Source organism: Phoca vitulina, unplaced genomic scaffold (genome assembly GCF_004348235.1).
Source record: "Phoca vitulina isolate PV1807 unplaced genomic scaffold, GSC_HSeal_1.0 scaffold6, whole genome shotgun sequence".
NCBI classification, from domain to species: Eukaryota; Metazoa; Chordata; class Mammalia; order Carnivora; family Phocidae; genus Phoca; species Phoca vitulina.
In genome coordinates, this window is record NW_022589709.1 from 23,899,269 (window position 1) to 23,915,828 (window position 16,560).

At 34.1% G+C, this 16,560-nt stretch overlaps 1 protein-coding gene across 8 annotated transcripts in view; it reads right to left on the bottom strand.

Moving 5' to 3' along the window:
- The window catches only part of FER (FER tyrosine kinase), a 439,678-nt gene that overhangs the window by 178,805 nt on the left and 244,313 nt on the right, over positions 1-16,560 (bottom strand). For all 8 annotated transcript variants that reach the window (XR_004299354.1, XR_004299353.1, XM_032403878.1 and 5 more), the window contains 3 exons: positions 9,697-9,753; positions 2,934-3,049; positions 333-427 (listed from right to left, as the gene is read on the bottom strand). Coding sequence is in view for 6 of the 8 variants with exons in the window: in XM_032403878.1 (XP_032259769.1) it covers positions 333-427; positions 2,934-3,049; positions 9,697-9,753 (268 nt within the window). In the remaining 2 variants the exon portion in view is untranslated. The remainder of the gene's footprint in view (positions 1-332; positions 428-2,933; positions 3,050-9,696; positions 9,754-16,560) is intronic.

The following is a 16,560-nucleotide window of genomic DNA, read 5'->3' on the forward strand; positions in this document are numbered from 1 at the left end:
TACAATTGTTATAAAGCCAAACCAAGTAGACTATTTTTATAAACAGCTTTTCTAACAAAAACATACGTAACTATATTCCACGTGTAATCCCACTGTAATAATGTATCTCCTCTCAAAAAAAAAAAAAAAAAAAAAGGTTGGCTGACATTTTCTAGACAACAGCAAAGTAATACAGACTATAAAAATATCGAGCATATGTACAGCTTTGTCATCAGGAAAATGTTAAACAGAATTGTTGAGAACTTTACAAGGAGAAATCAAAGAGACTGAACATATAAAAATAATAAAACATGACATTAAAATGTTATCGAGGAAACCTCTAAAATCATTACCTGAAACCAGTTCCATAATGATGTAGATAGGCTGTCTTTGTGTGCAAACGCCTATAAGTTTGACAATATTGGGATGATCGTATTGCTTGAGAATTCTGAATGAGAGGAAAGTGTAAAAATAGTTACCATTTAAATACTAAAACATTAAATCATGAATAGTGTGCCCAAGTAGAATATACTTTACTTGACATAATTCTCTTTTTTAAAACTTTAGTATGAAGCCAAATTATGATAAATGATGGGATGTACACAAAATTGGATAAATATTGGCAAACTACAGGTACAAATGAGTCAATTCTCCTTAATCCAATTCAATTTTCATTTAAAAATTACTGAATAAGTAACAACCATGCTAAGTATGAACAACTTACTTAGTCCCAAACACGTATAACTGCCTTTAAAGTATCTCGTTTTAGCTGCTACCACAAAAGGGTAACTGGTAAGTATTAATGGACCAAAAACTGTAAGCTGCTAGAGTGGCATCTCTTTGTTTCGTTGTTTTAGGACACACTTGATTGAAAATACATAAACAAGAATTCAATTCATATTGGTAAATGCTATAGGCTAATTATCTCATCAGATTTTATAAAATACTATCTTGATGAACATGATCAATTTCAAAATAGTAAAAACCCAAAAATTTTAAGAAAACTAGCTAAAGATTAAAAATAATTAAGTAGCAGTTTCAATATAGACTTAAGTTGAAGCAGAGGGGACTTTGCTTGGATAAAGACAAAATTTCATCCGAGGGCTATAAAAGTAGCATAGCCTCATCCATGGCACTCCAAGCCTAAGTTAAAAATAAATTAGATTCCATTGTAGGCCTATTTACCCTGAATATTTCTGTTACCAAATTTTATTCCAGATTATCCTACTGACATAGTTATAAATTCACTCATATTTGAAAAATGCAGTTTTCTTTCCTAAGAGAATGAAAAAAAATAACTATTGGGAGAAAGATAAAACAGTTTAAATGTTTTGTACAAATCCAACTGAAGCAGAGATAACTCTAAGAAAAATGCTTTAGATTGAAAATATATGATTTATAAGGGAAAAGATAGAGTGGGAAAAATTCTAGAGATAAGGAAAATATCGTCACTAACTTGGAGCTTGCAACTTTTATGAGGAATTAAAAAAGAAGTCTTAGAATGTTTGAGTTTAATCCAAAATGTCATTTTCTTACGTTGGAAACTGCTTAGTAAAGAAAGTCCACAAAATAGCCAGGCTGAACTCAATATTAAGTATCTAAATATACAGCTCTATTGTCTATTTAATGATACTTGGGAGTTCCCATGGCTACAACTCTCTTTTTAACCTAAAACTTCATAATTCCACTTTAGAAAATGGACTTTTCCACTTTAAGAAATTTAATACTTTATTTTGTAATAAAACAATCACAAATTAGAGAGCAAGAAAATGAACTATTTTTTCAAAATAATGTAAGATATAACCTTGGACCTTAAGAATACCTATGAATAACTACACAATGAGCCTATGAATTTCTTTTGATAGCATGCCTTTATCACAGCATATTTTTGACCTTCCAATAATGTACCTTTAAAAAGTTTACAACTTTATTCTATGATATTTAATAAATGCATCCAACTAGGTTAATCCATTGCTATCAATATTAATTTTTAGATAATGAATGGAGAAATGTACATCAAAATGCTCCATCCTATGGCACTAGTTCTCTTGTTGCCATCATCTTGGTTCTCTGACAGCACTTTATAGGAACTTCAATTTTATACACTATGCCATGATAGAGACACACCTAAACACACGCACATGCACACGCACACGCGCGCACACACACACCCCTTTCCCTTTCTCCCTTTACAACACAAATCTCTATGTATTCTCCTTCTCTCCCATCCATGTATCCATGCATCTCAGAATGAGAGTTCATCCTTACTCTGTCCAAAACCTCTGTCCAAAACATCTTTCCATTTTTTTGTGCTGTGTTGTATATACTGGATTTTACCACTAATAGAACCGTGTTAACCACATGCAATACAGGGATAGCAAGTTGGAACATTAAATTTTAGCCAATAATCCTAGAATATTAGAAAAGAAACAATGTGCAGATTTTGGAACAAATGCCCAACAATGAGTTGAAGAAGAAATTTGAGGTTCTCAGAAAAGAAAGTTAATAGCTCAGTAAAGACTATCAACTGAAAACATCTAAGGAAAGTTAGATAGATATAATTATATGTATCTAAATATATATACATAAATTATGTATTTGTATATAGAATATAGTAATATTTTTATTATAAAGACAATCACAACATTGCATATATACATGCCTATGTAATGTATGTGTGATAAAAGCAAAAAATACTGCAATATACCAATACTGAAGAATACTCACTGTTTTTTAGCATCTGGTTCTTTTGAGCGTGACTGTATAACTAATGTATAATCTAGCTCAAAAACAAACTTTTTGTTTCTACATTGTATAAGTGCTTACTTATGAGGGTTCTAAAAGTGCTTACCTCTATTTCAGTAAATCATAATTTAAGATAATTCTAAACATCACATTTAATGTTATAGTGTTACCTTATAAATACACGTTTAATATAACTTTTGTAAACTCACTTGGCTTCTTGTAAAAATTTTATTTTCAGTTCCTGAGGAAGGTCTTCTTTACAGGTTTTAACAGCAACAGCAGTTTTATCCTTTAATATGCCCTTATATACTTCACCAAAATTTCCCTGAAAATACAAACACATTTATTGTTTAGGATATAAAGCCACATCAATCTTTGCAAAATATAAGGAAAGCACATAATAATGAATTTTGAGTTCAAAGTATTCTGTTAGCTTTATTCAGAGTCTTAAGTGGAACTAAAGATTGGAAATGTTGCTCTTTCCAATTCCCCAACTTTAAAAATAGTACCCAACCCACCTACCATTTGGGGGATTGAAGCTGAGGAGAACCGAAAAAGAAAAAAGGGGAAAAAATTCCAAGAGACTTGGATAAAAGGAGAAACTCAAATTGAAGCCATCAGAAGTATTTAAGTTTCACGTCTCCTAGTGCTCTTTACCCCCAAGCTCTAAATTTTATTAGATTAAGAAGTTATCAATTAATGTTTCAAGATAAAGCAAAGACTTCATGAAGTGACTGTTGGTATGGATCCCCAAACCTGAATATCAGTTGAAGAGTGTCAGGAAATAAGGGAGAGGCAACAGAACCAGGCAGACCAAGGACTATCACCAGCCAACTGCAGATTGTCAATCTCAGAAAGGCACCGAGTTAAGAGAAGGTGCTTACCCAAATGCCAGTGTCACCCATGTTGAGTTTCTATCAAATGTATAAATCCGTAACTTCATGCTGTGGCTCTAACCTATTTTGACTTAACATGCCTTATTTCAACTTTGGAGTTGTTTGTTTTTTATTATTAATATAAAACCAAATATTACAAAGAAGATCTATAAAGTTAATACAACTATTTTTTAGTATTCAAGTTTTTATTTGTATATATATTGTTTACATAACTATAATCCTAACATGCAAGCCTTATAATAAGCTTCAATGCTATTGTTGAGCAAGAACTAACTGAACTAGGACTCTGCTAGTTATTGGGTTTGAGTTCTAAGTGCAATATAACTTTTTTTTTTAAGATTTACTTTCTTTAGATAGAGAGCGAGCGAGCACAGGCATACAAGCAGGGGGAGGGGCAGAGGGAGAGAATCTCAAGCAGATTCCCTGCTGACCATGCAGCCCCAAGGTCATGACCTGAGCAGAAATCAAGAGTCAGATGCTGAACCAACTGAGCCACCCAGTTGCCCCGAGAGATTTAACTCTTAATCAATAGTTCAAGGTGTATAAATTTTATGTTAATAAATTTAAAATTACTAAAATATTTATTTCAATATATATTTTTGTATCTGTACATTTACATCTAATTTCTGTCAGCAGAAATTTTTTTTTTAATTTTTAAAATTCTAGTGTAGTTAACAGTGTTATGTTAGTTTCAGGTGTACAATGTAGTGATTCAGCAATTCCATATATTACTTAGTGCTCATCGTGGTAAGTGTACTCTTAATCCCCTTTGCCTAGATCACCTATCCCCTACTCACCTCCCTTCTGGTAACCATCTATTTGTTTTTTTATGATTAAGAATCTGTTTGTTTCAGTTTGCCTTTTCTTTTTCCTTTGTTCATTTGGTTTCTTAAATTCCACACATGAGTGAAATCATATGGTATTTATCTTTCTCTGACTTGCTTAGCATTATACCCTCAGGATCCATCCATGTTGTTGCAAATGGCAAGATTTCATTCTTTTTTATGGTTGAATAATATTCCATTGTATATATTTACCACATCTTCTTTATCCATTCATCAGTCAATGGACACTTAGGTTGCTTCCATATCTTGGCTATTGTAAACAATGCTGCTATAAACACTGGGGTGCATGTATCCCTTTGAATCAGTATTTTTGTATTCTTTGGGTAAATTCTTTGGCTGGATTGTAGAGTAGTTCTATTTTGGAATTCATTCATTCTGAAATTCGTGGTACATCATCATCAACATTTTATCTTCAATGTATTCTCTGGTGATTCTCTTCACCTTTTTGTTCTAACAAACTTGGCTCTCATCTGAGCTTTCAAATGGTGGCTGAGCTTCCTTTTGCCTTCTGAACTTAAGTGATGATTCCCCTGTCACCTTCCCTTCTCCCACTGCCCTGGAGATGATATAGAGTATTCAACTAGCTCCTTGTCACTGCTTTCAAACCATTTTCCCTCCTGCATTCCCCAAAACCAAACTCTGAAACTTTATCATTTGATTATATATCTACTTCCCTTACTGTAGCTACCAGCTACTGAATTTGAAAATATTTTCCTTTGGTTATTAACAATTTGAACTCCTAGAACACAGTACTCAGTATTACTCCTGCCTGTCTTAATTACTGTCAATTTCAGTAGACACTTAAAGTACCTTCCAACACTTCAAACCCTCAGTTTCTTGAACATCATTCTTCCAGTAGTCTTGTACTCCAACCTATTTTCTAGGATCATGCCTTAAACTTTGCCACTGCCGGGGCACCTGGGTGGCTCAGTTAAGCGTCTGACTCTTGATTTCAGCTCAGGTCATGATCTTGATCTTTTGAGATCAAGCCCCACGTTGGTCTCCATGCTGGACATGGAGCCTGCTTAAGATTCTCTCTCTCCCTCTGCCCCTTCCCCCCTCCAAATAAAAACAAAACAAAACAACTTTGCCACTGCCAATAATGTAACTCCCCTGTAATACCTCTTTTATTCATCCCATCTTCTGGCTGGCTTCTACATTTGTAGCTTACTTCCTCTAGTATCTAGACTCCAAAAATCCTTTGACTGTATGGGAATTTCCAAATCTTTAGATCATCCACTTTTATTATCCAACACCCCCTTAATGTCCTTTCTTCCTTGCTTATCCAGTTTAAATTCTATAGTCAGCAATTACAACTGCTTACCATACATTCTGAACTTCACTGTTCGTCTTCATCTATAAAACTCCATTATCAAATCTACAATCCTGACTAAACTCAACACTCAGACTACTCTGCACCTATGCAGCTAAATGTGGCTGGAGAAAATCCACAACCTCACTGACTGGGTTCACTTTAAATTCATGGGCGCAACCCTCTAGAAGGCCCTTAATGTTGCTCCATCAATTCTCACCTCTCCCTCTAAAATAGTCTGTTTTTCACTAGATTATTCCCAACTGCAAACTACCATGCTGTTGTGTCTCTCAGGGTAAGCAGCAACACAATTCATTCTCTTGAAACTACCACCACGTATCTCTGCTTCCTTTTGCAACAAAGCTTCAAAGAGTTTCATCCTTGCTATCTCTAATTCCTCTCCTCCCATTCTCTCTTTATCTATTCCAATCTAGCTTTCCACTAAAGCACTCCCAGGAAGCTGCTCAGCCAAATCAGCAGTGGCCATATCGTTACTAAATTCAATGGTTAATTCCCAGTCATCATCTCATTTGACCTATCAGCAAAATCTAACACCATTGATCACTCTGTTTTCCTTGATATACTCTCTTCTCTTGGCTTCCAAGACATCCTATCTTCTGGTTTTTTACCTATGTGATTGATTTCTCTTTCTCAGCCTCTTCTGATGTTTGCTTCTCTTGTCTGAAGCCTATTATTATAGTAACCGGAGTTCAGTCTCCATTTTCTGAGAGAGACCCACTCCATTACTGAACTCATCTGGTCTTATGGCTTTAAATGCCATCTATAGGGGCGCCTGAGTGGCTCAGATGGTTAAGTCTCAGATGGTCTGCCTTCAGCTCAGGTCATGATCTCAGGATCCTGGGATTGAGCCCTGTATCGGGCTCTAGGCTCAGTGAGGAATCTGCTTCTCCCTCTCTCTCTCTGCCTCTCTCCCCTGCTCATTCTTTCTCTCTCTCTCCCTCTCTCTCTCTGTCTCAAATGAAAAAATAAATTTTAAAAAGCCATCTATATGTGGTATATATATCCAAGGTAATGTTATTCAACCATGAGAAAGCAGGACATCCTGCCATTTGCAGTAACACGGATAAAACTTGAGCACATTATGGTAAGTCAGACAAATATATATACTACCACATTTATGAAATCTAAAAAAGCCATATGCATAAAAACAGAGAGTAAAATGGAGGTTACAGAGGATGGGTAAGGGGAGCAGATAGGACTGATATTGTCTAAGGGTACAAACTAAACTTTTGAGAAGTAAGCACTAGAAATCTAATGCACAAGATAGTGAATATAAACAATATTATATTATAATCAAACTTGCTAAGTGGCTACAACTTTTCAACCACAAAAAAGAAAGGATAATTACATAATGTGCTAGAGACCCTAACTACCACTACAACGGCAATCACGTTACTATATATAAATGTATCAATTTAATATATTGTGCACCTTAAATGTACATGTTATATGTCAAACATATTCCAATGAAAAATCTTAAATAACATCTATATATAACTACCAAATATACACGCTACAACTGCAAATTTGTACTTTTGATCCAGACCTCTTTTTTAAACTCCAGACTTGAGAGCCAGCTATCTTCCCAACCTCTCCATTTGGCAGTCAAACAGACAAAACTTAATACATCCAAAACCTAATTCCTAAATTTATTCCCCCAAAACTTGCTGCACCTACACTGACTTCCCCTTCTCTCATGCTCCACATAGACTCCATCAGGATATTCAGTTGGTTCAACAGTAAAAATGTAACCAGAACCCACAAGTTTCCACCACCTCCCCTGCTACCAACCTGATCTAGCAACCATCATCTATTAGTTAGGTAAGGGTAATTGCCTCCTAACCTTCCAACCTGTCAGCCTATACTCAATACAACAGCCACAGTGATCTTTTTAGTAAGTAAGATCATGCCACCCCTCCACTCAAAGTCATCCACCAGCTCATCTTTTCATACATAATCAAAGCCAAAGCAATTATAATGGCCTGCAAGGTTCTACATGATTTACACCCTCACCGCCTCACCCACTTCCTGTCCTATCACATTCCTCCCTGCTTACTGAACTCAGTTACAGCCAAATTGTCTGTCTTGCTCTTCAAAGAAAATTTGCATTGGTTACTCCCTTCTCCTAGAACCCTCTTTCTCAGATGTCCTCATGACTAAAATCCCTCCAAGTTTTTATACAAAAGTACAAAATTTTAATAAAGCATACCCAGATCTCCCTATTAAAAATTCCAACCCTGGCCAACAGCACCTCCCAACTTCCCTATATTTTTCACAGGACTTAGTCCTCTAATGTTATAAAATTTGGCTATTTATTGTTTATTATTTATCGATCTTCCCCTGATAGATAGAATATAAGCTCCATAAGGGCAAAGATATTTGTCTCCTTTGTTGGCTGATGTATCCCGAGTGTCTAGAAGAGAGCCTGGCACTAAGGAGACATTCCATAAATATTTCAGGAGTGAATAAAATATTTCTTGAATACCAAATATATTATCAAGTACAGTCTAATTATATATTGCTGAATAAAAAAGTTAAGAGTTCCTATCTCAATCTCCTATTACTACTCAATTCCAAAGTCTGTCAGTATAGAAACCATGACTAATTCTTTTTACCTCATGCACTCTCAAGGAGTATACTGTAAATATTTATTAAGACTAGGGAATGAAAAGATTGAATCATAAATCAGTTTATACTCAAAATATTAGCTGAAATTAAGCTATACAGTGTCTCTAAAGTTGCAGTCTTATTAAAAATGATTAAATTTATTTAAAATGACCTCATGCTACTGCTTGTCATTGAGAAAATATTATTCTTTGAAACAGCTCTAGTAAGGATCTAAAGATTAAAATCCCTCCTAACGTACCATACCTCACATATTAAACTAAACATAAAAATAATTGAAATATTTCTCTTTAACTGAAAACTTTTTTCTTGGTACTAAAAAAGCAGTCTTCCCCAACACATTCTATTTCAGTAAGTGGTATATTTTATAATTTTTTTAGTTGTATTTTCATGGAAATTTAATTTCTTTGTAATAATTTCTGGCCCAATTACTGCTACTGAGTTACTGACCTAAAGTAATGGAAAGAATTCCATTCCATTCCATTCCATTCAATTCAAACTTTCAAACAGAAACATCAATTAAGTGACGTTAATATTTACCCACTGGGACTCAATCACAGATCAGCAATCAATAAATTTGCAAATAGTCCATTTGATTAATGATCAAATGTCTAACATTATTATTAAACATAATATACATTCATATGGCCTATGAGTTGGAATAAACTTCAAACTAGATTAGAAAAAAAGACTTTTGTCATATATAAGCTGCCTTCTCTGACCACTACCAGATCTACCTATAAAATGAATCTTTATATTGAAACCCGTCTTAACCACATAGTTGTTAGACTGAAATAATGCATCCAGTGTTGTTACATATTGTGATTCTATACACAATCCTGAAATCTCAGAGAGCAGTATGCCACTTTTTCTGAGTTATCCTGTATAACCAGAAACAAATGGAATACAACTATTAGGTGTTTAAACTTCTATTACCCCACAGGCTCTTTCCCATCTCCGATCACTAGTTTTGGTTTTACCACACCATGAGGAATAAACTCATTGCGGTTTAAGTCCTTCCAGAGGAAAACAGACATATACTATTTTAAAAACCAAGATTCATCCTTAAACTTTTCACAGATTTTTACTTATCTTTTTCACTGAACACTGCCGTATTTGCAGCAGATGTGGTATTGTGTTCACCTGGGTTCATGTGTGAATGTGCCCTGCTGTGTGCTGGAACGTAAGAAAGACTCTGTAGAAAATGAAGAAATCTGTAGAGTGAACAGTCACTGTAAAGACTTTTGGTTATTTAATTCAGCTGACTACATACCTTGCCCAGTAATTCTCCCAATGTGACATCTTCATGATTGAGAACCCATTTCTTATCCTAGGGCAAAGAAAAAGAACAGCCTTTTTAGCCCAAGCAAGAGTGCATTTCCTGTAAGATCCATTTGAGGCAATAGCCAAGAGAACTAATGGGTATTTCATTCAGACCATTAAATCAACAGCACTCTCACAAGTTGTAACTTCAAGAGGTTATGAAACAGATTTAAGAAATGTTACTAACCAATAGGATTTTAAAATCTACATTATAGCTAACTTCTATCAGAAATCTCAGCCTTCAGAATGATAGTATCCTTGTAACCAGAACACAGCATGCCCTTTCCTCCCACCATAAAGTTTGGCTATGCTTTAATTTGTCATTTCACAACAGTTGTGTCCTAAGTACATGAGGGAATATCACTGTACAATGCAAAATGTCCAATTCCCACTTGAGCATCTAAGATAACATTACTAAGAGCTAATTTTTCCACTTGTAAACTGGCCACGAGTTATAGCTGTCTATGACACTCACTACATGTAGTTCCTCATCTTTTACAAGTACTTTCTTGTAGTATAATAAAGCAGCAAGTATCAATTACAATATCACTAGGGTACACAAGATTAGTAATGCAAACATGCCATTATAAAAGAGCATCCTATTATCTGATCTCAAGAACTAACTACTACATAGGGAATATTTTATCATCTAAAAACCTCAGCTAGGAAACTACACAATACTGTAAGGTTAAAAAGGCACACAATTTTTTTAAAAAGAAAAAGGAACAAGTAATGAAGTAAGAAAGAAGGAGAGAGAGGAAGAAATGAAGAAAAAGAGGGAAGGAAAAACAGGGGCATGGGAGAAGAGAGAGAAGAAAAAGGAAGTCCTGGGGTGATATATTTTCTTCATAACTTGTTTTTTTATTAAATGTTAAAGTGTAGTATTCCCCCATTATACAGACTGAAAACTAATATGATCCACAGAATGAGTCATAACAAGTAATCACATATCTTAAAGTAAAAATCCACCCTATCTTTAGTTTAAAAATATTCTGGACAGCCATTTGAAGCACTTTACCTTCTGGAATGCCATAAAACAAACATGGCCACCACCCTCTGCTAGGTCAACAAAGAGAACAACATTGACTTTTTTCAGTAACAGTTTACATGTATAGTCTTTCAAACTAAATATAAAGCTAGAGCCGTAAAGGACCTGAAAGAAAACAGGAGAATAGCTTCATGATCAAGAGAGTAAGCAAAGATTTTTTAGGACACAAAAAGCACTAACTATAAAAGAAACAATTGGAATTCATCAAAATTATAAACATTTGTTCTTCCAAGGGCCATCATTTGAAAAATGAAACAGCAAACTACATCTGGGAAAACATTTCTGCATTACATCTATCTAACAAATAATTGAGTGTAGGGAATTCATGCCTCAGTAAAAAGTTGAGAAACAACCGAATTTTAAGAAATTGGGTAAAAATCTACAATAGCCAAATTATGTGAACATGGCTGATAAATGGATAAAGAAGATAGATAAATAATAGATAGGTAAGTAAGTGATACATGAATAAATGTTTATGTGATATATCTCAGACACACACACACTGGGATATTATTCAGCCAAAAAAAGAATGAACTCTTGCCATTTGCAACAACATGGCTGGAGCTAGAGAGTATCATGCTAAGCAAAATAAGTCAGAGAAAGACAAATACCATATGCTTGCACTCATATGTGGGATTTAAGAAACAAAATAAACAAGCAAAGGGAAAAGTAAGAGGCAAACCAAGAACAGACTCTTAACTATAGAGAACAAACTGATGGTTACCAGAGGGAAGATGGGTAGAGGGATGGGTGAAATAGGTGATGGGGATTAAGGTGGGCACTTGTGATGAGCACTGTGTTATATGTAAATGTTGAATCACTAAATTGTACACCTGCAACTAATTTTACACTGTATGTTAATTGGAATTAAAATAAAAACTTCAAAAAATAAGTCGGATAAAAAATGTGAAAGAAGATGGACAAATAATAAGTACATCAAAAGATGTCTGAGTACTATTAGTCAGTGACATACAACTGTAAACCACAGTAAGATGCCAATTCGCACCCACTAGAATATGAAAATTAAAAAGATTAACAGTATCAGGAGATCGTGAGCATATGGAGCAACTGGAATCCTCATACGCTGTTGGTAAGGCCGTAAAACGGTACAGCCATTTTGGAAGACAGTTTGGCAGTGTCTTATGAACTTGAACATCTACATCAAGATGAGAATCAATAAACAAATTTGGTGTAGTCAGGCATTTAGTTATTATTCAGCAATAAATAGGAATTTATTACAAATACATAAAACAGAGCACTTGCACAACATTTTGCCAAGCTGCTACGGCCAAATATACTTTACATACATGCAGACATAACGAGTTCCTTTATATGAATTGTTAGAAGTGGACAACGTATCTATAATGCTATAAATCAGAGCAGTGATTGCCTGAGGCAAGGGTTGGGGAAGATGGACTGCCAAGAAGGAATTTTGGGGGGTTTAGGGAAATATTCAGTTTATTGATATTTCATTGAACTATACACTTAAAACCTGTGCATTTTGCTGCATGTAAATGATTTCCATAAGGCTGATTTTTTAAAATAAGAAATGTAAAAAAGCAAATATTACAAAATGCTACTTTTCATTTGAGTAGCACTTCTGGGTTTAATTTCCACTCCATCATACACTATCAAAAGTGTATTATTAAAAGAATGCAGTCTGGCAGGCAGGAGAGTTATTATTTTAAAGTTGCAAAACTGATTTGTTGAGAACTTTTTCATATCAAACAGTGGTAAAACAGGAGGATCACACCAATTCTCCCCCTGAAAACCACTGAAAAAACTGGATAAAATTTAAGAACAAAAGTGAAAAAGCTCCAAACTTTTATTCAAGAGGCCTGAAAAGCAAGTGAAATAGTAAGGGCTGAGAGGCTAAATTTAGGTTAAGACCAAAAGTCGAGTTAGGTTAAGAAAAGTTAAATTTAGGTTAAGAAAGGACCCAAAAGTCAAGACCTTTTGGGCTACCTTTAGCATATGCTGATTTTGAAAGCAGCACCAAAAACAAACAAAAACAAAGCAAGCAAGCAAGCGCACACACACACACACACACACACACACACACACACACAAGGACGTTCTCTACTAGAAGGAACAAAGGAAGAAAAACAAAAACGGTGAAAATTTGAGTAAATATAATAGACTCTTCTTCTCTTGCATTCTTTAAAATATGCTCGACAAATAGAAAAGAGAGGTATAAAACTTTTTGATGAGTTTTTCAATTGACTTAGATGCAATACATATGAAAAGTACAAGGAGGGAAAGGTATACAGATCCATACTGTAATAAAGTTTCTGCATCCCACTTGAAGTGTTAGGGTACTGATTTTTTGTAAACGGTGAAAAGTTAAATGTTTTTGATAGTTCCTAGAGCAACCACTTAAAAAAAAAAAAGGCACAAAGCTACATAACCAAAAATACAAGAGAAAAAAATGTAATGGCATAGTAAAAAGCGTTCAAATAACTCAAAAGAAGGTAAGAAAGGGGAAAAAGGAAAACAAAAATCAGAACAAAATATAAAATGGTAGTCCTAAATCCAAACATACCAATACCATACATCAGACAATTAAAAGACAAATTTTTAAAAAGAATATTAAAAAGGAGTCAACTATATGCTTTCTTAAGAAACTCACTATAACTTTAATGATACAAGTATCTCAAAAGGATAGAAATAGATATAAAATGAAAACATAAATCGTAAGAAAGCTAGAACACCTAGTAATGTCAGACAAAGTAAATACACAGCTAAAAAAATTACCATGGATAGAGGAAAATCACATAATGATAAAATGTCAATTCACCAAGAAAATGCCATTATCCTAAAAGTCTATGATTCAAACACCAATACTTCAGAATGAAGGAAACTTGGACAGAATTACAAGAACAATTTCACAATTATAGTTGGAGATTTCAAAACTCCTCTCCCAGTAATAGACAGTAGAGAGAAAATCAGCAAGGATATAAAATAACTGAATAATACCATCAACCAAGTGGATAAAATTGATATTTATAATAAAACTCCACTCAACAGCAGAATAAAACCCTCTTTGCAAATGTATAAGGAAAATACACCAAACTAAATCATATCATAAACCTGGATCATGGAACAAATCTTAACAAATGTAAAAGAAACGAGGTCATACAAGTTATGTTCTCTGACAACAAAATTTAACAGAAATCGATAACAAAGTTAACAGAACGTTTCCAAATACTTGGAAATTAAACAGCATACTTTTAAATGATCATGGGTGAAAGAAAAAGTCTTAAGCAATTCTAATTTACAGCTAGGTAAGCTAAACTAATTAGATGACTAAGGTAAGCTTAACAAATTTAGTTTACAGAATGTTTAGTTTACATTTGGGTTTTCTATCTTATGTTGGTTAATATTTGGTGTGAGTATTGTTTGTACTGACCTCATCCTGAACCTCTTATGTACTATTCTGGAATATATACCTGTGCATCCACTATCTCTAGTTTAAGATTTATGACATAATATGCATCTGGAATTCACCCTCATTTTTAAGAAAGGAGATGTTTTATCTCTGGGAAGAACCAAATACCTCAATGTGCTCTAGCAGTAATATCCATAGTATCCATATTTTTTAAGCTTAATACTACTAACATTAAATAGCTTTCAATTTCCCCCCCCAAAAAATACGTCAGAATACACCCATTATCTATTTCTAAATAGATGATTTAAGACTTAACATACATGAAGTAAAAATTACAATGACAAGTATTGTTAGAAAAGTATTTCAATGTCTCATTAAAAATCTTTCAAGGGTAATACTTTCTAAACACTTAATTGTTTAAATACTCAAGACATTTGAAAATTGCCTAATATTCTCATTAATTCTATTTTCTTAGGTAGGATGTAATTTTACAATATCTTCAAGTATCTGAAAAGCCAAATTTTCTGTGAATGTGAAAAATATTTATAAATCACATTTTAAGGAAAAGTGCTAACAACTTAAGAAAATATGAGTTTTTACTCAAAATCAGTTATAAGAAATCAAGTCAACTAGTCAGAGTTATTTTTCATGTTTTACACAAAAATTTCAGAGTGATAATAAGAATAAAAGTTTAAATAAAGCAAAAAATATTAGGAATTTCCTAACAGTTAATCTAATCTTTGCACCATATCCTACAGCACAATATCATTAAAATTCTATTTGCTAAGTCAACCTTTGTTTCTTATTTCTCAGAAAAACTTCTGGCTTTCAAAAATTAATTAGTAAATATGGACAAAAGGTAGAAGGAGATGCTGAAATGTAAAGAAGCACTATTGATTAAAAAGTTTCACAAAGTGAATTATAGGGAAAGAATTTTCTGAAACACAATGAGGTTGGAATTTATAACCAAGTCATCAGGTAATTTCCAAATCCATTCCTTATATTAGAGTGAATCTTTACATATCAGTTTTTCATACAATGAAACATATTACAATTAATATTATCATAGACAAAGTATATTTACTCAGTTTATATTGGTATAATATAAACTTAAAAGTTTATTCAATAGATTCATTATAGCTTACAACTTCAAACTTCATCCATGCTAGCCCCATAATTGCAAAAATTAACTGACTTGAGATTCATCTTGTTTTCTTTTCCTTTCCTGAAAGGGACTGGAAACAAATGGTGAACTGAAGAGTGAAAACCAGAAATACACACCTGAGACACTATTCAGAGCTAGTCACCACCACCACAGCACTAAGACAATAAAATGTAAATACACTCTTTTGGAGGAAAGCTTGACTCCTGAAGAGAGCAGTCAAGAGGTCTGGTCTAGCTCATAGTGTATACAAATGAGCTCACTCTACTCAAAGAGACTATTAGGAAAGATCTTTTCCAGGACTCACCTGGGGCACTGTGTAATATAACCAGAAGATAAGAAATAGCCTGGAATATACCACGCTATGCCAACTTACTAAAAGAAAGCCAAAACAGTGAAATAGAATGCTGGATAAAGAATGGAAGCTGAGAGACCACTCAGAGCCTAGCCCCAAATATATCCTATTGTATACATACATATACTAAGTTATGTTAGAAATTCAAAAACAAGTGAATTCAAAGATAAACTAAATACAGTCCTTATTCTCAAGGACTTTAATATAAGCAACTGAAAGTAGAGTCTGAGAGAAAATAGTATGAGGTATGTGTGGTCAATATAAAGAAGATGGGTAAAAAAGGCTTCACAGAACAGGTAGAAAGATTTCCCAAATTTCCCAAAATAACTTTGCCTTAGCTTCCTACAAGCTACTAAATAAAGAAAACCATAAAGCTCTTGCTTTAGGCAGTCAGAAGTCATATGTAGTGTTCATGGGGGAAAAAAACCCTATGCTACTTCGCAGTGTTCTTCAAAGGGAAAAAATAAGGTTAAATTAAAGCTGTTTTGGGTAGAAAAATGAGAGACAGTGGGGTGTATGGATCTGTACATGAGTGGAGCATAGAGGTTGGGCAGAAATACCCATGTTTCTATTACCTATGATTGATGATTGTCATCATCTACCAATACCAGCCTTCTTCTCTCCAGGTTCTCCTCAAACTAAAGGGTTTTTTCTAGTTCATTCCCAACAAATTTTCTCCTAGTCTACCACGCAGCAGTCTCTGCAATGGATTCCAAGCCACCCCCCCCCTTTTTTTTTAGAGAGGGATAGAGAAAGAAAAAGGTAGTGGGGAGGGAAAGAGAATCTTAAGCAGGCTCCACACCCAGTGCAGAGCCCAATGTGGGGCTTGATCTCACAACTCTGAGATCATGACCTGAGCCA